Below are 27,316 nucleotides of genomic sequence, written 5' to 3' on the forward strand. Positions count from 1 at the left end.
AGAAAGAAGCCCGTCGTATATATATATATATATATATATACGAGGGTGAGTCAAAAAGTAATGCCATTTTGTTTAGGACAGGTATAATTAATTACCAACACAGAAACATACATACATCAAAATGAAGCTTGTCCTCTGTGGATCACATCCTACTTCTCAACATAGTCACCGTTTCTCTCAATAGCAATGTTCCACCATCGAATGAGTCACGTATCCCTGCCCCGTAAAATCCTGTTGACTCTTCTTTGAACCACTTCTTCACTACAGTTTTCATTTCCTTGTCACTGGACTATCATATCTTCGGCCCCATGAAAGAGGATATGAGAGGCAAACATTATTCCAGTGACGAATAATGTGTGTGTGTGTGTGTGTGTTCTTGGCATCGTGTCATAGCTGTAAATGAGTGTCGCTGTCACACAAGCAGTGTCATTCATTTCCATATTCTACGATAAACATGTTTGGCCATGTCTTGCTTGGAAACAGTTAAGGGTTGGTAACAGGAAGGGCAGGCGGCCGTTGAAAATCTGTCACAGTAACAAAATTCAGTCCGACCCATGCAAGCATGGAAAGATGATATTGACGGCCCCAGGACCAACAAACGGTGAGAGTTTGGAATAACAGGTATTTCCGTTTTGTTGATGACGAGCACTCGTCGATTTTGAAAGCGTTCAGAGTATTTCAGAGAGAAGAGGCCACTGTGGGAGACTCATCATCCGAGATGCAATTAGTCATCCTCTACAGAAATGGAGAAAGATAATGTCTACAGACTTACACCAACATTTGATGAATGTTCTAATAAAGAATCGTAAGATCATCCAACAGGCGGCGGACATGCCATTCACCTTTGTCTTTTGTTTTGTTTGAATCCTAGGACTCATAAAGCTGGTTTCCTGGTTTCTAAGGCGTATAAGTGAAAGAAATCAAAACATTCCTTCTGAATGGAACGAGGGTCCGTTGCAGGGTTCAAGTCCATCAATTTTAAGGCGAGGAGACAAGGTTACACTGATTCCAGTACTTGACTGGTATTATATTTTATCGATCTGAAAGAATGAAAGGTAAAATTGACCACAACGGTATTTGAACTTTGAACGTAAACCACTTGGTTCGACTTCCTAACGATTCCGCCCGCTCGCGCCTTTCACTTTTAATTATTATTTAATAATAGTTTATTTTTACTGTAGCTTGCATTAACGTTTTAATTACACATAAGAAACCTGATATTTAAAAAAAATTGTAAGATTAAGAATTATGGACCATGAGAACTCTTTTATTCAGCTGTGCCATTTTCTCTGCCAAATTTCTACCTGTAACATTTTCTAATTTCTATTTTAACCTATGCAATTTTTACACTGTCCCAGTCTTATATATGACAATTTTACCGTGCTCCGGTTGATCTGTTTAACTACGTTTAATTATAACTGTACAGCTGTCTAGGATCGTTTCTTTTCCTTCTTACTTTACTTCAATAAAGGGTTCACCCGAAACATCAGTCTACCTCTTTTTTTTTTCCTCTTTTCAACGTACTGTTAACCATACACAACTTTTATTTTTATCCGTGCGTTCGCTTGTGTTTACACTTTTTCTATCATTTTCTGAAATTTTTGTCTGTCTGTGGTAACCTCTCGCATTGTCCGTTTGTTCGCCTCTTATTCTCTTCGCCCCATTTTGTGTTCTTTCACCTTCCATGCAATTCCAACGCAATCTGTTCAGGATTTCAGTAACAATGAAAGAGTTTTTATGTGATCGCTCGACCAGCCAGAAACAAAAGCCAAATTTCACTCAGGTCACACTCTACTGTAACAAAAAAAGGCCAAGAAATAGTGAAGGTAAAAAGAAAAGAAGCGATGACAACGGCTCGAGCACCCTTGCTTGATACTAAACGACAACAAAAATATTAAGGTTTTCGAGTGTATTTACACTCCGATCAAATATTTTCCCTGTCCTTTAATATCGGTAATAACATGAACAAAACCAGTCCCGTCTCGCCCTTTTTCTGTCCAAAATTAATCAAGGGTCTTTATCCCGAGGTCAAGATATTTTACGTTCTAACAGTGGTGTACCACCCAGGTCAACTCTTGAGTTTGTCCTCTTCTCCACCCCTCCATCCCTCCATCCCCACACACCTGAACTCCAAAACCAATACAGGTTTATTCAACAGACCCCAATGTATATTTATATTCTACTAGCAGTATCGCCCGGCGTTGCTCGGGTTTGTAAGGGAAATAACTATATAAGCATTTTTAGAGAGTTACTTCCCTTATAGATGCCAATTCGGGCTTTCTTAACCATTTCTGTTTTGGTGTCTTCAAGCCATGAAGTCGTTGTTCTAAAAGAACGCTGGTCTCCTTGACAACGCTTTACGACGTTGATTTCCTTACACTCCCTTTCCCACAGCTTCACGAGGGAGGGAAGAAGGGGGAGAAGCAAACAGGTGCAGGTGTGACCATGGACGCCAACTCCGCCGCCATCGACACACGAAAAATTATGCATTAAAATGGAATAAAAAATGATGTTAAATTATTTTTAAAATCGTAGACTCATCGTAGACGCGCGCTAATACTCAGACGGGCTCGATATGAATCACGACTATAAGATACCCGAATTTGGTTAAACTGCACCGCAAAATGTGGGAGTAGTTAGGAATCTAAATCGAAGGGGACAGACACTCACACAACTACAGTTTTATATAAATAGATTTCTGCTGAAGGCGACGAGCTGGAAGGATCAATGCTGAGCTGGGCAAAATGTTTAACGGCATTTCTTCGTGCTTTACATTAGTACCGTCCAGGTTAACTTTACCGTTCATCTAATCGGGTTGATAAAATAAGTACTACTTGAGCTGTGGAGCAGTTGTAATTGATGTCCCCCTCCCCTCCAATTTTTCCAATTTTTTAATTTTATTTCAGCGCATTATTTAAACCATTGCAGAAAAAATTGAATGATGTAATTCTTCTTTAATTCATTAGTATCATTGGATTTTTGTTTGTTTTTAATGACTGGTATAAATTGATGAAAGAACTATCTTCCTTGTGACACGTAGCAAAACAGTTAGGCAGACGTGGCATTTTAGAATAAAAATCTCTGGTCACAACTTCGTTGATAGACGAATAGATCTAAGGGACGTTACTCCTCCAAAGCGAAAACAAAATTGTTTGTTTTAAAGGAATTCAATATTGTGACATAGTCCTTTTTTTTTTCTGGTTCATTTTTCAGATGTTGAATATGTATATTGTAATGTCGATTTGATAAAATAAAAGTGTATGGTCCGAGTAAATTACCGATGGTCAACGTTATTCGTTAGTGAATACATATGTCTTTTACATGTCATATGAGGTGAACAGCTTCGAGCAACTAATATTATCCCAACAACTAGTTGACAAAAACTCCCTCTGTGCATAGAGTTCTATGAATTAAAAACGAAAACAGAAACTTCCCAAATGTTCCCTTTTTATCCCAAAAGGTCAATATTACAGATAAGACAGTAATTTTTTTTGTTTTTTTGTCTCTTTCCCTGTTCATCCTTTTCCATTTTTTGCTTCTAGTTTTGGATTTTAATTATAACTGACTTTATTATAACTGATTTTAATTATAACTAGAAATTCGTGAAAACTGACTTTTTCTCAAATATTAAATCCATACAGAAACAATAAGTATACATCACATTATATAGTATTTATATTATCATATTACGTAGTATATATTATATAGTATTTAATTAAATCTATATATTATATTACATCTATATCTGTATATCATATTATATTATATTAATTTTTTTCTTTTTTCTTTTTAATTTTTTCAGTTGTGTTCTCTGTGTTGTCCAGTTTTCTAATTTAAAATAAAATTGTATTTCTGAAATGCAATGAATAATTATATTATTAAAAATAAATTAATATAATATAATATAATATAGATGTAGATATAATATAATATCTAGATTTAATTAAACACTATATAATATATACCACATAATATGATAATCATCATCATTTAACGTCTGCTTTCCATGCTAGCATGGGTTGGACGATTTGACTGAGGACTGGTGAACCAGATGGCTGCACCAGGCTCCAATCTTGATCTGGCAGAGTTTCTACAGCTGGATATAAATATTATGTAATATGATGTTTCTGTATAGATTTAATATTTGAGAAAAAGTCACTGTTTTCACCAATTCCTAGATAGCTCTACAGTGATCATTAAAATTAACTTTGTATAGAAACCTTTTCAGACTTCTGGTCTCTTTGAACCATTTTAGATTTAAAGCAAAATCAAAAACAAATTCGATGACTGGCATCCATGCTGGCAGGATGCAAAGAGCACCATACAAGCATGATCATTGACAGAACGGCTAACCAGCTTCCGTGCCAGTGGCATTTAAATGGCACCATTCGAGCGTGATCGTTACCAGCGTCGCCTTACTAGCACTTGTGCCCGTGCTAGTAGGGTGCCAAGGCACCATCCGAGTGTGATCGTTGCCAGAGCAGCCAACTGGCTTCCATGCCAGTGGCACGTAAAAGGGCACCATTCAAGCATGATCGTTACCAACGTTACCTTACTGGTGGCATGTGTAAAAGGATTCGAGCGAGGTTGTTGCCAGTACCGCCTGACTGACCCCCATGCCGGTGGCATGTAAAAAGCACCCACTACACTCTCGGAGTGATTGGCGTTATGAAGGGCATCCAGCTGTAGAAAATCTGCCAGATCAAGATTGGAGACTGGTGCAACCATCTGGTTCACCAGTCCTCAGTCAAAATCGTCCAACCCATGCTAGCATGGAAAGTGGACGTTAAACGATGATGATGATGATGATTTTTAATGTGGTTTTGTAAGATATATGTATTATATACATATGTGTTATATTCCAATAAAATGTAAAGAAAATAATGGTGAAAAATGTATGCGTAGGAAATAGATAATATGGTTGTTTGGAATAATTCTTTTAAAATAAAATATTAAAAGGAAATTATATTTAAAATGTAAAGAGGTGTCCTTTTAGATTTCTTTCAAATGGAGGTGTACAAAATGTTTCTTTTTCAGATTTATATCAAAAGCTGTACCATGGTTACATGAACCACTCAGCATATACACAATGGAAGGAAGGCAAGAACTGGACAAAATTATGAATGATTTTGGTCAGCATTAATACAGACAGGGACGCATCCTTTCTTACTCACGTGAAGAAAGTTGTGAAATGACTGAAATCCTACGGAAGTTACCTGGTTAAATAAATATATATTCCCCTCTCGTTACTCTTGACATTATGTTTATATAATCGTGTGTATATATACATATAAAGTGAATTCACAGCTGTAACCTACACCAGAGTCGCATAACCAACCCACTCAAAAGTACCTTGGATCGTAGGGTGACATGCCATGCTTGAAGAGACCTATTGAGTCAAGTACATCAAAATCAAAATCAAGTGGAAATTGTAGTTGTGATCCCTGTGCCGGTGGCACATAAAAAGCACCAACCGATCGTGACCGATGCCAGCCCTCTCTGGCCCCTGTACCAGTGGCACATAAAAAGCATCCACTACACTCTCGATGTGGTTGAAGTTTAGAAGATCATCCAGCTGTAGAACACTGCCAGATCAGACTGGAGCCTTGTGCAGCCTCCTGGCTTCCAAGACCCAGTCAAACCATCCAACCCATGTCAGAATGGAAGATGGACATTAAATGATGATGATGATGATATATATATATATATGCCGGTGGCACGTAAAAAAGCACCATCCGTTCGTGGCCGTTGCCAGCCCCGCCTGGACCCCGTTCTGGTGGCACATAAAAAAGCACCATCTGATCGTGGCCGTTTGCCAGACTCGTCTGGCACCTGTGCCGGTGGCACGTAAAAAGCACCCACTACACTCATGGAGTGGTTGGCGTTAGGAAGGGCATCCAGCTGTAGAAACATTGCCAGATCAAACTGGGCCTGGTGCAGCCTCCTGGCTTCCCAGACCCCAGTTGAACCGTCCAACCCATGCTAGCATGGAAAGTGGACGCTAAACGATGATGATGATGATATGTATATGTGTGTGTGTACTCAATTTGAGGATGTAATGTTCTTAAGGATTATAAAATCATAATAAAATCACAATAAAAACATATCAAATAATTTAATACAAATAAAATTTAAAGGAACATAAAATAACCTAAAATAAGCATAAAAAGGGCCCACACGGGTTTCCAATCTGGTCACTAAGAAAACAGTGCTTCGGATCCGAAGGATTCAGACCATGTTAAGAGTTGTAAATGTGAAAACAACCTAATTTGACCAGATATCTTCAGGGCTGCCCATTGGAAAAGGCAAATGTTTACATATTTTTCAGAAAACCTCTGAAAACTAAACCAGTGATGGCTTAACTGGCCAAATCTATGAAGTTATTGTCAATACTATTCTAATTAGAGATTAATAAATTTGTTCTCTACAAAAGTATGGAGTAACCCTTATGATTAATGTAAAATTGTTTGTTTTTATAACTAAACATAAAAACAACCATTAATACATACATGTGTGTGTGTGTATAAACTGTGTGAAAGCCTGTAAAATATATGTAAGTGTGCCTACATATTTGTGTGTGAGTGTATGTGTGTGTGTCTGCATCTGTGTGTCTTTGTGTTAACATTTGTCTCCCACTACTACCTGACAACTGGTCTTGGTTTGTTTACATCCCATAACTTAGCCATTTGGCAAAAGGGAAACAGAGATGAGGTACTTGACCAAACTATAAATCCTGGTATCAATTTATTTGACTGAACCATTCAAAGCAGTGCTCCAGCATGACCACAGTTCAATGACTGAAATCAGTAAAAAAATAGCCTCTAAAAATTCAGAAAAATCACACAGTTCAATATTTAATATCAATCTCTAAGTTGAAGATGTAGCTTAGCTGTAAGTAACAACATGGCTTATTCTTTTCTATTCTAGGTACAAGGCCCGAAATTTTGGGGGAGGGGGGCAGTCAGTTAGATCGTCCCCCACCCCCACCCCACCCAGTACGCAACTGGTACTTAATTTATCAACTCTGAAAGGATGAAAGGCAAAGTCAACTTCAGTGGAATTTGAACTCAGAACGTAAAGACAGACGAAATACCTATTTCTTTACTCCCCACAAAGGTCTAAACACAGAAGGGACAAACAAGGACAGACAAACAGATCAAGTTGTACGTTCTGAGTTCAAATTCCACCGAGGTCAACTTTGCCTTTCATCCTTTCGGGGTCGATAAATAAAGTACCAGTTTTGCACTGGGGGGGGGGGATATAATCGACTCAATCCCTTTGTCTGTCCTTGTTTGTCCCCTCTATGTTTAGACCCTTGTGGGCAGTAAAGAAATATATATCGACCCTAGTGTGTAACTGGTACTTTTTTAATCAACCCCCGAAAGGATGAAAGGCAAAGTCGACCTCGGCGGAATTTGAACTCAGAACGCAGCGGCGGACGAAATACCGCTAAGCATTTCGCCCAACGTGCTAACGTTTCTGCCAGCCTGCCATCTTAACAACATGGCTTATTGAATGAAGATAATCATTTTGAACTTTTTATGATCAGCAAAATAAATATGTACTAATATCTAGATGAAATGCAAACAGATGGTGCCTAGAAGATAACAAACGGGGGTTGTGGGGGTCAATCTTGATCTTTTTGTTTTTTATTCATTTCCATTTGAATTTGACATACTTTAATGTCGACGTGTGTACATGTAAAACATGGATATGTGTGTTTGTGACTATTTTTTTGCATGTGCTCTTAATGTTCCAATCTGTATTCACTGTACATATGTTACAGGAAAGTGTCTGTTTTAAAACACATGTACAATACCTATGAAACACACACACACATGTGCATACATACACACATACAAACATGCATACGCATTCTCACACAAGCACACATCAATAGAATGAAAGAGAGGGAGAAGGAAAGAGAAAGAGATATTACAATTTACTAATTGAACATGAGTGACATAAGCACCTCCCCTCATAGGCAATAAGAAAAATATGCTCACAGATGTAAACAGAGAGAAGGAGAGAGAGGGGAAGACAGGCAGACAGACAGAGACAGTGAGGGAGAGAACATGTGAACCACTAATGTGTCTGGTGTCAAATAAATCAGTGTTGAATGAGTGACATCAAATAGGTAGCACAAAAATGGTTGTGATGAAATGCCTCATACCCCTTTTGGGTAGACAAGATAGATAGTGCCTATTCAGACAAAAACTATAAATATGAATCATCATCATCGTTTAACGTCCGTTCTCCATGCTAGCATGGGTCGGATGGTTCGACCAGGGATCTGGGAAGCCAGAAGGCTGCACCAGGCTCCAGTCTGATCTGGCAGTGTTTCTACAGCTGGATGCCCTTCCTAAAGCCAACAACTCCGTGAGTGTAGTGGGTGCTTTTTACATGCCACCGGCACAGGTGCCAGGCGAGGCTGGCAAACAGCCACGATCGGATTGGTGCTCTTTACGTGCCACCGGCACGGAAGCCAGTCAAGGCGGTGCTGGCATCGGCCACATTCGGATGGTGCTTTTTACATGCCACCGGCACAGGGATCACAACTGCAGTTTCCATTGATTTTTGATGTTGGTGTACTTGACTCAATGGATCACCTCAAGCACAGGGTCGAAACGGTGTTTCTTTACTTGCCACCTGCCAGGTGCCAGTCATAGGATTGGTTCGATTTCGATTCCGATTTCACTTGCCCCAACATCAATTATAAAAAATACAGGCTTTCCACTTTGTTACTAAAACAATAATTCAATGTACCAAATGAATTTGATATATTTCAGTAGAGATGGCTGCGATATTGATGCTTAGAAGTGCAAGTTGCCATGCTTTTCAATGCTTGATGTTTGTGCTACTACTTACAACTTAAGTCCTTTGCTCATGTGGAGCATAGGGCATTGGTGACCTCTCCCCACTGTTCTCAACTCTGGCCTGTTCTCTCTCAGGTCTGGCAGGTTTTGGATTGTTATTCATGCTTCTGTAACTTTACTTTTTCTACATGGGGTTGTTCACCTTATGTAAACTCATTTTATCTCTGAGAAGAGATGGACCATAATAGTCTGACCCCTATCCTACGACCTACCCAACATGAAAGGCCCTACCAGGTGCTTACATTCTGCTGACTGGACTTAGTAGTGGAATGTCTATACTAATCCTGATTATATTAAACACATGTGCCAATAGCTCAGTTCATAAATACAGTGAAAATAAAGATGTGATTAGTTTTTGGTTTTGTCCAGTATCATAACGGAATGATAAGTACTTTCTGCTAAGAGATCATTGCCAGCGTTCTTTGTCAACCCTTCAATAATTGTGTTCCTTCACTGAATGACGATTCTTCTCTCCCCTTAATGTCTTTGTGGAACTTTTAATGCAGTTTTAAACCAGTTGTATAAGCCTTGATGTTTGGTTTGGTTTTGGTTTTGTTCACTTCCAACTCAGTTGAAAGGCAAGTTTGTTGCAAATGTTCAAAGTTTTCCAATATAACTTCCCTTTCCTATTGGCATCAACTGCAAGATGGTTTATCTATACTTGAGAGAGTTGTCTGTTTTTCCTATCTTTTTGTTCCTGACCAATGGTTCTCAACTGGAGTCCATATAAGATTTTTGTTAGGTCCACACAATATAGTAAATAGGGGATTCACAGTACTATTTTAAAGGCACTGAAAAAAATTTGCTTTAGATGTATGTATTGCAAGAAATAATAGGCTTTCTTTCTCTAACATTTTACATAGTTCAATCCATAGAAGTTAATGTGTGAAAAACAAATTAAGAATTTTGAAAGAATTATCTATAAAACTAGTTTTTGAACATTGAATGGCTATGGGTGTCCACCAGGATAAAATAGTAATCAAAGGGGTCCATAAATAAAAAATGGTTGAGAACCCCTGCTCCAGAGTCCCAGCTTAAAGAGGAATTTTGTGTGCTTGGGAGACTTTGGTCAGCCTAAAAGAATCAGATTTACTTTAAGTTAATGTACAGACAACTTGGTTCAAATTTTGGACTAAATTACTCTAACCCTGCTTCATTCTTATGCTTTTAAGGATAAGGGAATTGGAAGGGGGCTGCCAACCACTCAGATTTTACCTTTTACTTGTTTCAGTCATTACACTGTGACCATGCTGGAGCACTATCTTGGAAAGTTTAATGGAAAAAATTAAAGCTAGTACATATTTTTAAAGTCTGGTACTTATTTCTATTCTATCATACTTTGTTGCCAAATAGCGGAGCTATGAGAACGTAAACAAACCAATACCTATTGGCAAGTGATGGTGGGACAAACAAAAAGACACACGCATGTAACAGGCTTCCATACTGACAGCCAACTAACCAGAAAGGAAATATATATTAATTTTTTCTTTTATTTTCTATAAACATAACTTAAATAAAAACAACTTGAAGTTCATTGTAACCAGAAGTGGATCTTTTCGGTTTGAACGGCAGTTTTTAACATAATTTCTAGGTAACTAAAAAAATTTAAACTTCGTATACTGGTAGAATGTGTTTATAAAACATCTTTTTCTCTTGGCTTTATTGAGAAAATTTTATAGTTTGTGAGATATTTGTTGTTTTTTCTTCAATTTCTGCAATTCCAACCAATCACTGACGTCCATTGAGGTAAACAACATTCTGTATCGTATGAATCGTTTAAAAAACAGATTGGGTTTATTTACATTTGTGAAGAAAAAAGATACCCTTCCCCCACCCCTAACTAACCCTAACCCTAAAATAGATTGAAATGCAATAGATCGATACTAGGGTCATAATTATGGGTGACAATTTCATATGACACCGCTAGAAAAAATTGCCGTTCAAACCGAAAAGATCCCCAGAAGTTTTTAATTTTTGCAAGACGTTGAGTAAAGTTGAATTGCCGATAACTATAAGAAAAAGAAAAAAAAAAGGTGAAGCCAGAGATCTTGTAAAATTTTTTTCTTCCAATGTTTTTCAAAAACTGTAATTTAGCATGCTGGTGATGAAAATCGCATTCTTAGAAAATAATCTGGAGACAATTTGAAGTGGTTGGGGGGGGGGGGGAAATTTAACAAGATCTGTAAACTGTTTGGGTGTCAGTTTTGTTTCCACTTGCCAAATTGCTTGTCGCCCGTCTGTTGTTGTATATTTCAAGAAAGAGACATGTACTTTTAGTGGCAATTAATTATTAACCAATCACAGAGTTCGGCTGAACAGTTACTGCGGTATTTTAATTATAAACTAAACTTCCGCTCTTCCGACCGCATGTCCTTGACGGCATGCGAAGAAGAAGAAATTAAAGGAATATGTTCACCAATTCGTTGTCGACGATGCTTCGTTGTCATCAAACAACGCTGACTCGATATACAGACTTATTGATTCAACCGAGACGGTTTAGATATAAAAAGAAATGGGTATTTATTCATTTCTGTAATTTGTTTGTATGTAATTAAGGGGACCGTTTGTTTACAAAATTTGACGAAACTTTATAAATTTCTAACTATAAGTAAAACATTGATTTTCCGGAATTTATGTTCTAAAATTATTGTTCCAAAGCCATTCCGGATTCCTGATTGTTTTTCGAACTAGGGATGGTAACACTCTAAATTAAACAAACATTAAATTTACTTAGATAATTGATATACAGGTACTTGTACGATACGAGGGGTGCTGAAAAATTCTTGGATTTGGGTAAAAGAAAATACAGGAGGTATCAATTAATTATGAGTTTATTCAACATATTCCCCTCTGAGATTCATACACTTATTGCCACTGTCCTTCAGTCTTTCTAAGCCCTTAAAAGAACACGGAATACCGGGCCTCAAAACCAAGCCTTTCTTGATACCCCTAAAGGCAGGAACTTTCCAACACCCACTTACACATTAGTATAAATGAAATAAGTTTATTAGTGTGTAACTAGTCAGTGCACAGTTACCAGTAAACTAATCTGGTAGCCGCTGGAATTTAAAGTCCCTTGTTAGTAAATTAGTGAGGATTATAAGATGTTCCTTATCTCACCTTCATATTGTTACGAAGGACCTCTATATTCAAGTAGTGCCGCCCTTACATTAACCCCTAACGACATCGGAGAGGTGCATTTCTGAAGAAACTCCCTATTCTTTGGCAAGTGATTTGATTACGAATTGCGTGTTACGATTAAACGGCTGCACCGTAGTAGTCATTCCAGCCATTAAAAACATATACAATGTCACATTTACACTTTTTATTAGTGTGATATTGTAGGTACCAGTCAAGCACTGGGGTCGATGTGATCGACTTGCCACTCCCTCTAAAATTACTGTTGTGATATTGTATGTATGCGAGCAGTGAAGGCGCAGTGTGTTGGTCTCAGGTTCGTGCGGTGGTGGTTCACACCAGGCACTGCATTGTGTTACTGCAACAAAATAATACGCTCGGATGAAAATGAGATTCTGATACGGGGTGGAGGAGTGTTGTACTTTTTGTAGCTTTATGCATCATGGAAATCGAGCTTTGCTCTGGCCGTAGGAGCTTGTAGGCTTGTGACAGGCCCAAAATTCTGTGTCTGTCTGTCTATCTATCTATCTATCTATCTATCTATCTATCTATCTATCTATCTATCTATCTATTTATCTTTCTATCAGCTGTCTGTTTACAGAGAGAGGTGGGGAGGAGAAACATTTACAAGGATCGCCTTTAAATCATATAAATATGAAAAGATTTGTTTGTATAATGTTAAACTGTGACAGGTGCTAGTGTTTGCATGTCGTTACTGTTTAGCCTCAGGTCAGCCTAGTTTAGTAGACTTGTGATCAAAAGCATTCCAGCTATAACCGCCTGATCCTTCTGGGTATTATGGTATTCCAGAGCACATAAATTAATATGTCTTTTCTTTTTTATGACTGTCCAGTGTAATATAAGAAAGATTTGACTGCTATTTCTAGCCGATCAAAAAGCAATGTAGATGTTTATTCGTTGGCTCATAAAATAGATGGATGCTATTACATTGTAGTAGCAAATTTCCAATAATTTGAGTGCATGATGGCCTCTGCTCCTTGGATCCGGCTGCAATCATGCTACCCCCATTCAGGTATTCCTGCTCCACTCATCTCTCATCCTCCCCTTGCTGTGTCCAGTACTAATTACTACATCCATCAGTGATTTGTACATTAATCTTCTTCATACATTAGGCCCTGGGTTATATCCAGTATTTCCTTCCTAGAATGTCATCTCTCAGGAATCTCTACTATACTCATGTCTTTTATATCTGTTTTGACTTACAAAGCTTCACAGCGAAACATTAATCACATCAATCTCACCAGTCGTGGATCACCTGCAAAGGCCATGGCCCTTTTCTCCAGATTCAGCAAATACACAAAATTCATTAGAAAAAGCAGCAATATCCAAATATATATTGAGATTTTCCTGGTATTTTTTTTTCTCTTGTTAGGTCTTTGCTGAAATAATTATGTCTAAACTAGCAGTATCGCCCGGCGTTGCTCAGGTTTGTAAGGGAAATAACTATAAAGCATTTTTAGAGAGTTATAGCCAAAAAATAGCAAAAAAATGATGGTAAATTTTTTTTGAGAGTTAAAAAAGGTGGAGTTGCGTCCCCTAGACGGTCTGTGGTTTGGGTTTCTGATTCTCGACCCCATGTCGAATTTATCGATTTTTTTCAGAACTGGGGGAACTTTTCAAAATTTTCGCTGTGTTAGTTTTGAATTATGACATTGGGCTATGTGTGTGTCAAGTTTCATCAGAATCGGTTGAAAGCCGTGGTCAGAGTGAGGGTACGAGAAAACAGACACACAGAAAACGCACAGACAAACTGCCGTTTATATAGAGAGAGATGAACAAGTTTGGAATTTTCATGTTTTGTTTTACGGAATGGCTGTGTGGTTAAGAAGTTCACTTTGCAAACATGTGTTTTGGGGTTCAAATCAACACTGGTTGTTAAGGGGAGATGGGGTAGAAACTGAAAAAACAAAGGCAGACACCAACATGTATATAAATATATATGACAGGCTTCTTTCAGTTTCCCAAGGTGCTATAGAGTGAGACTGACTGAATCCAAGACCACAAGTATGTTTTTCCATATTGACATGGGATAGACAGGACTGTTTGAAGCAATGTTTTAACAACTTAATGCCCTGTCTGATATGAGCCCTCCTACTCACCTCTTGTGACATGCAGGGGTATGGTTCACCGATTCTAACCTGGTCTATGCATGTTATCTAAAAACTGTGATGTAGACACATTATTAACCCTTATGATACCAACCCACCTGAAACCGCCTCTGGCTCTCTAATACAAATGTCTTGTTTGCAAAAGTTCTGAATTAAAATCTTGCACCAAACCTTCATCACAATTTATGTTCCTAACACTAGCTTAATGATAACTAAGTTATTTTACTAAATTCTTTGTTATATTTTTAATATATATATATATATGAGACCTTAGTGCTTTATTTATAAGTGCAGGAGTTGCTGTGTGGTAAGTAGCTTGCTTACCAACCACATGGTTCCGGGTTCAGTCCCTCTGTGTGGCACCTTGGGCAAGTGTCTTCTACTATAGCCTCGGGCCGACCAAAGCCTTGTGAGTGAATTTGGTAGACGGAAACTGAAAGAAGCCCATCGTATACATATATATATATATGTATGTATGTGTGTGTGTGTATATGTTAGTGTGTCAGTGTTTGTCCCCCCAACATCTCTTGACAACCGATGCTGGTGTGTTTACATCCCCCTAACTTAGCGGTTTGGCAAAAGATACTGATAGAATAAGTATTTGGCTTACAAAGAGTAAGTCCTGGGGATCAATTCGCTCGACTAAAGGCAGTACTCCAGCATGGCCGCAGTCAAATGACTGAAACAAGTAAAAGAATAAAAGAATATATGTTTTTGTTTTTTATCATTATAGGCAACTCACTTCAAAGAAAAAACACACTGTGACCGTGCCCTTGAATATTTTGATGTGTTCTACAAACCACTTTATGGGAAACTCTGGCCTTCGATTCGGATTTCTCTCCTCTCAAATCATAAATACTGTGCTCTTGTCAATAACTTCAGCTTCGTTGAAAACACCACCAAGTTTCTTGAGAAACTTGGCTGTCATGATATTATACAGCGTGCTAAGACTACAGAACCTCTGTTACATGAAGATTCTGTTGAGAGAAGCAAAATAAGTGATATTTCAGAATCAATTGTAGAGAACACTGTTGGTTCCGATGATTCAGATGTTGAAGACCATAATCGAACTAATTTGACTGCATTTTTACCAGTGAAGAAAGTATATTCATCTAAACAGCTTCAGAAGAAAGAAGAATTGGAACAAAGTGTGTATATGCCACAGAACATTGCATTAAAAGTGGTTCCTTGCAGTATTTCAGCTCTCCCAGAACATCTGAAAGTTTACTGCTTTAAACGTGGAAATACCGGTACATTTCCATCTCCCAAGATTCACAAAACTGGTCTTTTAGGTAAGTCTTAAGAATCATTCATAATGATAGGATTAAATAAAAAAAAAAGAAACTGAAGAATTTGCTGAAATTGTTCTAAATGAATTAGTGTTATTATCTTTGGTTCCATCAACACCTACTTTCTGATTTCCCATTAACCACATTTGTTGTTGTATTCCTGTTGAAATAAACTGCCGTAGTTTCAATTTATTAACCTTCTTGTACCTTGAGAAGCACTACCTGGCCTCTCATCCTCACCATCACTTTCCTCTTTTTCCAGCTGCAGTAGCCATGTATCTCGTCTACAGCAAGATACCTGTTCCTGTCCCACTGTCATACTTTAATCTGTCAACACCTGGCATAAATTCGCCTACCTCATTACTACATCCCTGCTCAGTGGAAGGGGTCTTGTCTTGCATAACACTGGTGCTGGTGCCAAATGAAAAGCAGCAAGTACACTCCATAAATGGTCCACTGGTTCTTCAGATACTGTCCAACCCATGTCAGCATGGAAGGTTAAACAATGACAATGAATTTAGTTGAGCCACTACTTCTCCACATAGAAGTTACAGCTCAGACATGTAGTTAGGTTGTTGCAAGAAGGGATCAGATTCTTTAAGCTAAGTTAACAAGCAGAAGATCTAGGGAGCAGACCCAGAATTAGAAGGTTGGATAACATCCATCGTTTCAGTTGGTCATGCTTGGGAATCCAGCCAGAAGTGCAATGATGATTGCACCTGATTGGATGCTCTGGAATGGGTACCTGAAGACTGTTGCAACGACCTTCCCAGAAATAATGGGCTGTGAAAATGGATGGATGAGTTTTAATGTAATGTGAGAGAATCATCATCGTTTAACATCCGCTTTCCATGCTGGCATGGGTTGGACTATTTGACTGAGGGCTGGTGATCGAGAAGGCTGCATTAGTCTCCAATCTGATCTGGCAAAGTTTCCACAGCTGGATGCCCTTCCTAATGCCAACCACTCCGAGAATGTAGTGTATGCTTTTATGTGCCACCGGCACAAGGGCCAGTCAGGTGGTACTGGCACTGGCCACACTCAAATGGTGCTTTTTACATGCCACCTGCACAGGAGCCAGTCTGGCGGCACTGACAATGACCACGCTCGAATGGTGCTTTTTTTATGTGCTCTAGGCACGGGAGCCAGTCAGTGGCCCTGGCAATGATCACGCTCGAATGGTGCTTTTAATGTTCCACTGGCACGGGTGCCAATCAGGTGCTACTGTCATCGGCCACAACAGCGATTTCACTTGCCTCAACAGGTCTTTGCAAGCATAGTTTATTGTCCAATGATTGAAGGATACTCTTAAATGGGCTGGATATACAGCAATGATATAGGCCAAGGTTATGGTCTCACTTGGCTTGCTGGGTCCTCTCAAGCACAGCATATCTCCAAAGGTCTCAGTCACTTTCATTGCATCGGTGAGGCCATGGAAGAGAAGGCGTTTCTAGCAGGGATGTTTGGAATAAAGAGAGGTGTATGCAAACTAGAATAGAATATGGTAGAAAGAAATGCAATGAAGAACAGATGTGACTGAGGCATTTAAGTAGAACCATAGAGCAGTTGCCAAGTCCTAAACAGCAGAGTAGATGATAATGTCACAGAAACTAAGAGAGAATAACTGCATACCAACGTAGCAGTAATTGAACATCATCATCATCGTTTAACGTCCGTTTTCCATGCTGGCATGGGTTGGACAGTTCGACTGGGGTCTGGGAAGCCAGGAGGTTACACCGGAAGAATTTTTAACCCAAGTGATGACTTTTTCCTGGGAACACATTTCACTATTTCAAAGTGTTTCAGTCAAAATATAAGAACGTCCCAGTGTCAGAATTCTTCTCATTTTGTCTTTTCTCTACCATAATTGTGCTTCTGTAAATAATCAATGATGCAAAATTAATCAATACATTCTTCTTTGTTCATTCAGATTATTTCCTTTTGGATGCTGCATCTATATTACCTGTTATTGCCCTTGACCTTCAATGCAAGGAGACTGTCCTTGACCTTTGTGCTGCTCCTGGTGGGAAAACATTGGCTATTTCACAAACATTACTGATTAGTAAGTAGTGGAACGTTTCATCTTTCTTGTACAATCTCCTCACAAGAAAACTTTCTGTATCTCTATTTTCATAGTTGCTTCATCATCATTGTCATCATCATATTAACGTCCACTTTTCTATGCTTGCATGGGTCAGACAGAATTTGTTGAGGTAGATTTTCTATGGCCGGATGCTTTTTCCTGCTGCCAGCCCTGACCTCTTTCCAGGTAATGTAATATTTCCCCTAGACCAGAATATCATAGAATATTGTTTTTCAAAATTTGACACAAGGCCAGTAACTTCATGGGATGGAAGTGGGTTGGGAGGTTAAGTTAATTACATCAACCTCAGTACACAAATGGTACTTATTTTATTGACCCCCACCTAAAGGATGAAAGGCAAAGTCGACCTTGGCAGAATTTGAACTGACAACATAAAGACATACGAAATACTGCTAAGCATTGTGCCTGGCATGTTAACGATTCTACCAGGCTGCAGTCTTAATATCACAGAATATTGGAAATAAAGAACTCTTGCATTACAATGCTTGCATTATAGTGGCACTCATTTACAACTATCATGTGTTAAGTTAAGTTAATTTTTTGGCTCAAAAAGCAAAAAGCAAGGCCATGTAGGGGAACATGGAGTTATATACAGGGAGGGTGTTCATGCAAAGAGTTCAGACCATTTCTGGTCAAGAGAGACTTTGAACCAAGCCGTCGTCGGCATCTTCACTATCTCGTCCGGCAGCTTATTCCACGGATCCGCAACTCGGATGGAGAAAGCCCCTCTCCTTCGATTGAGATGAAATCGTCGCAGATAGAGCTTTTTGGAGTGACCCCGCAGCCGACACTCTGGAGCAGGAGTGAAGAACAGCTCTTTCGAGAGGTTACACTTTCCGCTTATGATGTTGTGAGCAAGAATGAGATCACCACGGCGTTGTTGTTTTTCTGTTACCATAGCTGTGTTAATAAGAATGGCTGGATCTTTTCTCCATGCTCATGTTTAATGGCCGAATATTGCTACCTTCTGAAGTGACGAGTGAAATTGCAGTTGTTGCTGATGCCAGTGCTGTCTGACTGGCACTTGAAAAGCACAGTTCATGCATTGGGCCTCGTGGAGACAGTGATGTCAGACCAAGTGAGATTGTAGTTGATGCCTGTGTCACATAACTGGCCTGTGAAAAGCACCCTCCAATTGTTGGGCAATACGCTGTGCTTGTGAAGACCTGTTGAACTGAGTGAAATCATAGTCATGGCTGATGCCAGTACCTATTTCTTTACTACCCACAAGGGGCTAAACATAGAGGGGACAAACAAGGACAGACATAGGTATTAAGTCGATTATATCGACTCCTCCAGTGCGTAACTGGTACTTAATTTATCGACCCCGAAAGGATGAAAGGCAAAGTTGACCTCGGCGGAATTTGAACCCAGAACGTAACGGCAGACGAAATACGGCTACGCATTTCGCCCGGTGTGCTAACGTTTCTGCCAGCTTGCCGCCTGCCAGTACCATCTGACTGGCACCTGTGCCAGTGGAATGTAAAAAGCACCATTTGTGCATTGGGCCTCAAGGAGGCCTCAGCGATATACCATGCTTGTGTTTGACGTGTCAAGCCAAGTGAGACCGTAGCTGTGACCAATGCTGGTGGCACATAAAAAGCACCCACTACACTCTTGGAGTGGTTAGCGTTAGGAAGGGCATCCAGCTGTAGAAACCTTGTCAAATCAGATTGGAACCTGGTGCAGTCCCCCTCCCCCGGCTTACCAGTTTCCAAATTGTCCAACCCATGACAGCATAGTAAGCGGACATTAAACAATGATGATGATTGTCTTATATTTGACTGATCCAGATGTACCTGGGGATCAATAAATAAACTGAACTCCTCTGTGGCTGTGTGGTAAGAAGTTTCCTTCCCTATCACAGGGTTCCAGGTTCAGCCCCACTGCATGGCACCTTGGGCAAGTGTATTCTGTTAGAGCCCTGAGCCGACTAAAGTCTTGTGAGTAGATTTGGTAGACAGAAACTAAAAGAAGCCTGTCATATGTGAGGGTGTGTGTGTATAATATATATATATATATATATATATGCGCAGGAGTGGCTGTGTGGTAAGTAGCTTGCTTACCAATCACATGGTTCTGGGTTCAGTCTCACTGTGTGGCACCTTGGGCAAGTGTATTCTGTTATCGCCCTAAACAACCAAAGCCTTGTGAGTGGATTTGGTAGACAGAAACTGAAAGAAGCCTATCGTATATGTGTGTGTGTGTCTATTTGTACCCCACTACTGTTTGACATTTGATGTTGGTTTGTTTATGTCCCTGTAACAGCAGTTTGGCAAAAAAGACCAACAGAATAGGAACCAGGCTTAGAAATGTAAAAAGTCCTGGGTGTCAGTTTTTTTTTCCAACTAAACTCATCAAGAGAGTGCCCCAGCATGGCCACAGTCTAATGACCGAAACAAGTAAAGGATAAAAATATTTGCAGCCTTGTAAAAAAAAAACCATTTTAATTTCTATTTTGTCTTTTTTAATGAACAAATTCCTTTCTTATTTGCAGAAGACATAGTCTGCAATGACATTTCCTATTCCCGTTTGAGTCGTCTCAAGAATATGCTACGCTTCTACATTGGTGACTTTGAAAATAACTTTTCCTTGGAATTTAGCAAGAATAACGGCTGCCATTTTAACGAGCCATTTTTTGATAAGGTGCTTGAATTTGCATCATTTTCTATTTTTAAACAAACCACTTTGACTTTTTTTTTGTGTTTTTTTTGTATTCTTATTCCTTCTCTCTTCATTATTTCTTCTTTTTTTTTTTTTGCTTCAATTTCCCTCTTTGAGTGACAGAACCTCTTAATCTTCATCATCATCTTATCATCTACTTTTCTATTGAAGCAAATTGTTCATGGCTGGGTGCTCTTCCTGTTGCAAACCCTCATCTGTTCTCAAGTAAGGTAATATTTTGCCATGACCAGACATGTTTTCATGGAAGATTGCAAACAGAGGACAGTGTATACATGTCAATGATATTCACTCACAGCTATCATGTGATCTCATGACAAGATGACAATAACACACACACATTCACAAGCTTCCATACAGTTTCCATGATTATAGATGTAGGTGTGGTCATAAGTGCAAGTGTGGCTATGTGGTAAGAGGTTTACTTCTTAACCATATGGTTTTGGTTTCAGTCCCTCTGCATGTCACCTTGGGCTTATTTTAACCCTGGGCCGAGCAAAGCCTTGAGGGTGGATTTGATGGACAGAAACTGAAAGACACCTGTCGTGTGTGTGTTAGTACCTCTTTGCCTTGGTATTGTATAATAGTTGTAAACGAGTGTCTGTATTTTGTATGTGGTATCCTTTATTTCCAGTTTTTGTCTGACCATGGGGAAATATCACTTTGCTTGAAAACTAGTGAAGGTTGATGTCAGGAAAGGCAACAAGATGTAGAAAAATCCTCTTCAACAAATTTCACCCAGTCCATGCCAGCATGGGAAAATGGACATTAAAACAATGATGATGATGATGGTGATGAAGGCATTGGTCATGCTAAGGCTACAGTAGAAAACAATGTTCCCAAAGTGCAGTGCTGTGAGATGGAACTCAGTACCATGTAGTTATAAAGTGAACTTCTTATCCACACAGCTTTGCCTATGCTTATAACTATAAGTTAAAAGTTTTCAAAAGCTCTGATATTCTATATTATTGTTTGCAGTTGAATTCTATTGAATATAAATCCCAAACTGTAATAATTCTCCCTTATGCTTTATTTCTGTATTTATAATTTAAATTTTCAAAACACCTGAGCATTAAATGAACAGGTATTGAATGTTGTGATGATAGTAATCACAGCAACAGCCTTCATATAATGACTTTTTGTTTTCTATGACTTCAGGTGCTTGTTGATGTTCCTTGCAATACTGATAGACATGTTTTGCTAAGTGAAGATAACAACCTTTTCAAACCTGGCCGTATCGATGAAAGAGTCAGTCTGCCAGAACAGCAGAGAAATCTACTTGTGTAAGAAATTTCTGAATTGAACTTTTTTTTTTCCTTCATTATCTCTTTTCCATCTTTTCCTTAAATCACTTGTGACTTTCATCATCATTAACATCATCATTTCACATCCACTTTTCCATGCTTGTTTATAAACAACGAAGATGATGTATTTGTTAGTTACCTCTTTTCATCTTTCCAGAGTTAGCTTCTTCTTAGCTCCCATCTTGGTTAAGTTTGGTCATCTTGCTCATAACCTCATCCCAATTCCTACCCACTTAGATGTCTTGCTGAGAGGAGAGGAGAAGTGTAAGTGCTTCATGTGTAACTGCTCAGGTACAAACTGGATTTTTGAAATGTGCTAGTGAGGACTTGGACAAGCCATATTGCATTGTCCAGTTCATATCTAGCTAGAGTATTTGTTGGGTCAGCAACTTCGGATAGCACATTGGCTCATAAAAGAATATTATGTTCATAGGTTTCACTGGTTGATTTCACAGACCAGAAGTTTGTGATTCGCATGGTTACCTTACGAAGAGACATAAACTGGTTGCTGGAACTCAAATGTGTTGTTTCTGACTTGGAAAGTCTACAGCAACCTGGATTAAACAACTAATAAAAAAGAAGTTGATGGCAGTTATTAGCAACTGGTGATGAATCTTTGGACTACTATGCTTGGGGTAAAAATGGTTCTCAACTCAAAGCATAAAAGTTTGTGTGGCCAGAGCACAGAGTAAGATGATAGGCTGCAACTGTTTGGATGCTGGCAATCTGGAATGGCCGACTGGACAGTCAACCTATTTTAACAATCGTAGTTTTTAGCACTAGAGGCAAATACACGCACACACATGTATGTGCATGCAGAAATATACACCTACATATAGAAAGAGAGAGAAATTACAATTGATTTAACAAGATCGACATAAACACTTTCCCTCTCCTCAAGCACATAAAGAGTTTAGCTTAATGGTAAAGCACTTGACACGTAATCACAGGGATGTGAGTTTGAGTCTTATGGCTGGCCGCCAACAGATTTTTCTGCAAAATATGGATAGTTTATCCTGTTTATGCTCTGTTATTAGCATTATCTTGCTTTTGAGAATAAAATTATTTCCTTATCTGTATCTTTCAATAAATCTCAACGCTTCTAAAGCCAACTTTGTTTACTTTCAACGTAAGTTCAATTTAATGTACGATAGCGTCTTATAAAGCTAAACTTCATCATCATCATCGTTTAACGTCCGTTTTCCACGCTAGCACGGGTTGGACGGTTCGACCGGGGTCTGGGAAGCCAGGGGCTGCACCAGGATCCAGTCTTGATCTGGCAGTGTTTCTACAGCTGGATGCCCTTCCTAACGCCAACCACTCCGCAAGTGTAGTGGGTGCTTTTTATGTGCCACTTGCACAGGTGCCAGGGGGGTCTGGCATCGGCCACGATCAGTTGGTGCTTTTAACGTGCCACTGGCACGGAAGCCAGCCAAGGCGGCGCTGGCATTGGCCACGTTCGGATGGTGCTTTTTATGTGCCACTGGCACAGAAGCCAGTCGAGGCGGCGCTGGCATCAGCCACGTTCTGATGGTGCTTTTTATGTGCCACCGGCACTATAACCTAAATTTGCCGAAGAATTTGTCGTTGGGGCAGTTTAGCTTAATGACAAAGCACTTGATGTGTAATCACAGAGATGTGAGTTTGAGTCTCGTAGCTGGCTGCAGACGGATATTTTCTGCAAAATATGGATATTTCATTCTGTTCATGTTATATTATTAGCATTATCCTGTGTTTGAGAATAAAATTATTTCCTTATCTGTATCTTACATAAAGAGAAATATGTTCATAGAGGGAGAGTGGAGGCGCAATGGCCCAGTGGTTAGGGCAGCGGACTCGCGGTCGTAGGATCGCGGTTTCGATTCCCAGACCGGGCGTTGTGAGTGTTTATTGAGCGAAAACACCTAAAGCTCCACGAGGCTCCGGCAGGGCATGGTGGTGATCCCTGCTGTACTCTTTCACCACAACTTTCTCTCACTCTTACTTCCTGTTTCTGTTGTACCTGTACTTCAAAGGGCTGGCCTTGTCACTCTCTGTGTCACGCTAAATATCCCCGAGAACTACGTTAAGGGTACACGTGTCTGTGGAGTGCTCAGCCACTTACACGTTAATTTCACGAGCAGGCTGTTCCGTTGGTCGGATCAACCGGAACCCTCATCGTCGTAACCAACGGAGTGCTTCCATCCATAGAGGGAGAGAGAAAATGAGAGAAACATTAACCTTTTAGCATTCAGATTTCTCTGTCAAATGTAACACTTATTGTTTTAAATCAATCATGCATTATCTTGTAGTTTTGAGATTTTGATGATGTGATTGAATATTTTTTAGTTCGGCAATGTAGGCTAAGTGTGAGAGGCTGGATGTAGCTGGTATGAACATAAAAACAGGTAAAATACTTTGGCGAGATATGGCCAATTGAATCAGTGATGCCAGATAGACAGGACCAAAGCATCTCACGCCCACCTGAGCTAAAGTTCATGCCTTTAGAATCAAAGGAGCCAAAGCTTCTTGTTGAACCTAAGTGATTTAAGCATGAAATAGAAACGAATCCAGAATTAGGTCTTTGACAAGCCAGAATGGGTGTGTGTGTGGGTGCTAGTTGATTCTAGGCATAGCAGTACATTGTATAACTGTGGGTAGGAGGAAATGGAGATTTTGGTGCTTGCTGTGGCTCTTAGTAGGAGAAAGGAAAAATTGTGAAGAATCAAAAATGGCAGATGGAATACTGTTGGTAGTGAGTCATTGAGGAAGGAGTGAATTGTGTGGTAATTCACTGCTTAAGAACACAAATAAGGGGATTGTTATCATCAAGAATTTCCAGTCCATAACTCTATTTTGATTTTGTGGGAAGAAAACAGGAAAACTGAAAACTTGGAGGAATTCTAAGAATTCTTTACATTGGAGTAACATTTAGAAAATTGGTAATTTCTGGAATCTCTGTGTTCTGCACCCATGGTAACAGTGATGGCATGTCTTTTCATTTCTTGTGTCAACATTTTGTCTGCCATGAGAGATCTACAAAGCATTGAGTCCACACTGTAAAGTGGTTGGCATTCAGAAAGGCCCTTCCAGCTATAAAACCCATGCCAAAACTGACCTCGCATGTGCTTGTGCCACGTAAAAAGCATTCAGCCCACTCTGCAAAGTGGTTGGTGTTAGGAAGGGCATCCAGCCATAAAAACCCTGCCAAAATAGACATTGAAGTTTGGTACAATCTTCTGCCTGGTCAGCTCCTGTCAAACCATCCAACCCATGGAAGGTGGACGTTAAACTGATGATGATGATGAGAGTAACATACTAATAATTGAGAGTCCTCACACCCTCTCATTATATACAACAGGCTTCTTTCAGTTTCCATCTATCCATTTGCAAGGCTTCGATAGGTCAGGGGTTGAAATAGGATTGAACCTGCAGCCATGTGGTTGCAACAGAAAAAAAAACTTCTTAATCAAACAACCATCATACATATCAGATACTGACAAAAAGCATAACCTTGTAGTTAAGAAGTTCCCTTTACAACCATATGGTTATGGGTTCAGTCCCACTCTGTACCACCTTAACCCTTTCATTACTGTATTTATTTTGAGATGCTCTGTGTTTCTTTCAATTACTTTAAATATAACACAGAATTTAGTACAATAACTTAGTTATCATTCATCTACTGTTAGGAACATAAATTGTGACTAAGGTTTGGTGAAAGATTTTAATTCAAGACTTATGAAAACAAGATATTTGTACTCAGAGCCAGAGCCAGTTTCAGCCAGGTTGCTAATGAAAGGGTTAAGCAAGTGTCTTCTGTTATAGTCCTGGGGCTGATGTACAGTAAAGCACAAAACAGAAATTAAAGATGCATTTGTGCAGTCATGTCTGCACGGTTAAGATGCTGGCTCCCCAACCACATGGTTTCTAGTTCAATTCCACTGCAAGGGATCTTGGGCAAGAATCTTCTACCAAAATCTCACATTGATCAAAGCCTTGTAAGTGGATTTGGTTAATGGGAATTGTGTGTGTGTGTATGTGAGAGAGAGAATGTGTTTGTATATCTTTGTCTTGACATCTTGTGATAGTTGTTAAGGATTGTCACTGCCATACAAGCAGTGGCATTCGTTTCCACTATTCCGTGTAAACATGTCTGGCCTTGAAGCAATATTACCTTGCTTGGAAAGAGGTTAGGGTTTGGCAACAGGAGGAACATCCAGCCATAGAAAATCTGCCTCAATAAACTCTATCTAATCCATGCAAGAATGGTAAAATGAACATTAGAAATATGAAAAGCAAAACATAGTTGATAACAACACAACCATGTTTTTTTTGTGTGTGTGTGAGTGTGTGTGCATGCATTTAAGTATGTGTGTAGCCCCTTGTGAGCAGTAAAGAAATAGGTATTTCATCTGCTGCTACGTTCTGAGTTCAAACTCCGTTGAGGTCGACAGTGCCTTTCATCGTTTCGGGGTTGATAAATTAAGTAACAGTGAAACACTGGTGTCGATGAAATCGACAAGTCCCCTCCCCCAAAATTTCAGGCCTTGTGCCTATAGTAGAAAAGATTATTATTATTATTGAATGAGAGAGCATTCAATAATGTAAATAAAATTTTATTCTTTTCCATCAGACATACTCCCCACCCTTAAATAAACCAAAGAAGACCATTGTATAATATTTTTGTCTGCATATTGATAATTTAGACATTAGAGTTGAATATATATATATATATTTTTTTTATTTTGGTTTTATTTTCTTTGTCAGGTCTGGAATTAAAAGTTGCAGGCCTGGAGGATCTGTTGTCTATTCTACTTGTACATTGTCATTTGCTCAAAACGATGGTGTTATTCAAAGTGCCTATGACTATCTTATGCAGAATTCAAATATTGACATTGTAGTGGAAGACCTTCAGCCTCTATTTAGTTGCTTCAGAGACACTTTCTCATTTTATCGTGGCACCAGATTTGGAGAATTAGTTCTTCCTAGTCTTTCTTCAAACTTTGGGCCAATGTATATATGTAAAATAAAAAGACTTTCATAACTGCTTTTTTAACTAAATTGCTTTCTCAATTTTTGTTGTCTTTTTTTAAAATTTATGATTATTATTATTATTATTATTAAGGCGGCGAGCTGGCCAAATCATTAGCACGCCGGGCAAAATGCTTAATGGTATTTCGTCTGCCGCTATGTTCTGAGTTCAAATTCCGCCGAGATCAACTTTGCCTTCCATCCTTGTGGGGTCGATTAAATAAGTACCAATTAAGCACTGGGGTCGATATAATCAACTTAATCCATTTGTCTGTCCTTGTTTGTCCCCTCTGTGTGTAGCCCCTTGTGGGCAGTAAAGAAATAGGTATTTCATCTGCTACTACGTTCTGAGTTCAAATTCCGCTGAGGTCCACAGTGCCTTTCATCCTTTCGGGGTCGATAAATTAAGTAACAGTGAAACACTGGTGTCTATAAAATCGACAAGTCCCCTCCCTCAAAATTTCAGGCCTTGTGCCTATAGTAGAAAGGATTATTATTATTATTGAATGGGAGAGCAGTGCATGCTGTCAAAGTGATACTGGGATAAAATATATGAAGCCCAGTATACCCATCATGACTACCCTTCTGATAAGGATATATCACATACATCACAACCATATGTGCGCAACATAGTGATCTCATATCAAGATAAACAGCACATGACTTTGCAGGTGGGGCCCAGTTAGAATTTGTTCAGGTCAAGTAGCCCATCCCACTCAAAAGGTCCCTGATTAAGGGTTGTTTAAGGATGTTGAACAAAACACCCATGTCTCCAAAGGTGAAT

General features: G+C 39.2%; 1 protein-coding gene across 1 annotated transcript; it reads left to right on the forward strand.

Annotated features, from left to right (window-relative positions):
* Positions 1 to 11,207: 11,207 nt before the first annotated feature.
* LOC115220618 (5-methylcytosine rRNA methyltransferase NSUN4) lies at positions 11,208 to 26,574 on the forward strand. The gene is made up of 6 exons (XM_029790765.2): positions 11,208 to 11,392; positions 14,877 to 15,435; positions 17,363 to 17,494; positions 20,034 to 20,182; positions 21,377 to 21,501; positions 26,269 to 26,574. Exons 1-6 carry the CDS (start codon positions 11,285 to 11,287, stop codon positions 26,543 to 26,545), a joined length of 1,350 nt encoding a protein of 449 aa, XP_029646625.1. The 5' UTR covers positions 11,208 to 11,284; the 3' UTR covers positions 26,546 to 26,574.
* The last annotated feature ends 742 nt before the right edge of the window (positions 26,575 to 27,316 follow it).

This window comes from Octopus sinensis, linkage group LG16, assembly GCF_006345805.1.
Source record: "Octopus sinensis linkage group LG16, ASM634580v1, whole genome shotgun sequence".
Lineage (NCBI taxonomy): Eukaryota > Metazoa > Mollusca > Cephalopoda > Octopoda > Octopodidae > Octopus > Octopus sinensis.

Coding starts and splice junctions, on each gene's coding strand:
- LOC115220618 (XM_029790765.2), top strand. CDS start 11,285: ATGTTCACCAATTCGTTGTCGACGATGCTTCGTTGTCATCAAACAACG. Junction 11,393..14,876: donor TTAGATATAAAAAGAAATGG/GTATTTATTCAT, acceptor TTATCATTATAG/GCAACTCACTTCAAAGAAAA. Junction 20,183..21,376: donor ACGAGCCATTTTTTGATAAG/GTGCTTGAATTT, acceptor CTATGACTTCAG/GTGCTTGTTGATGTTCCTTG.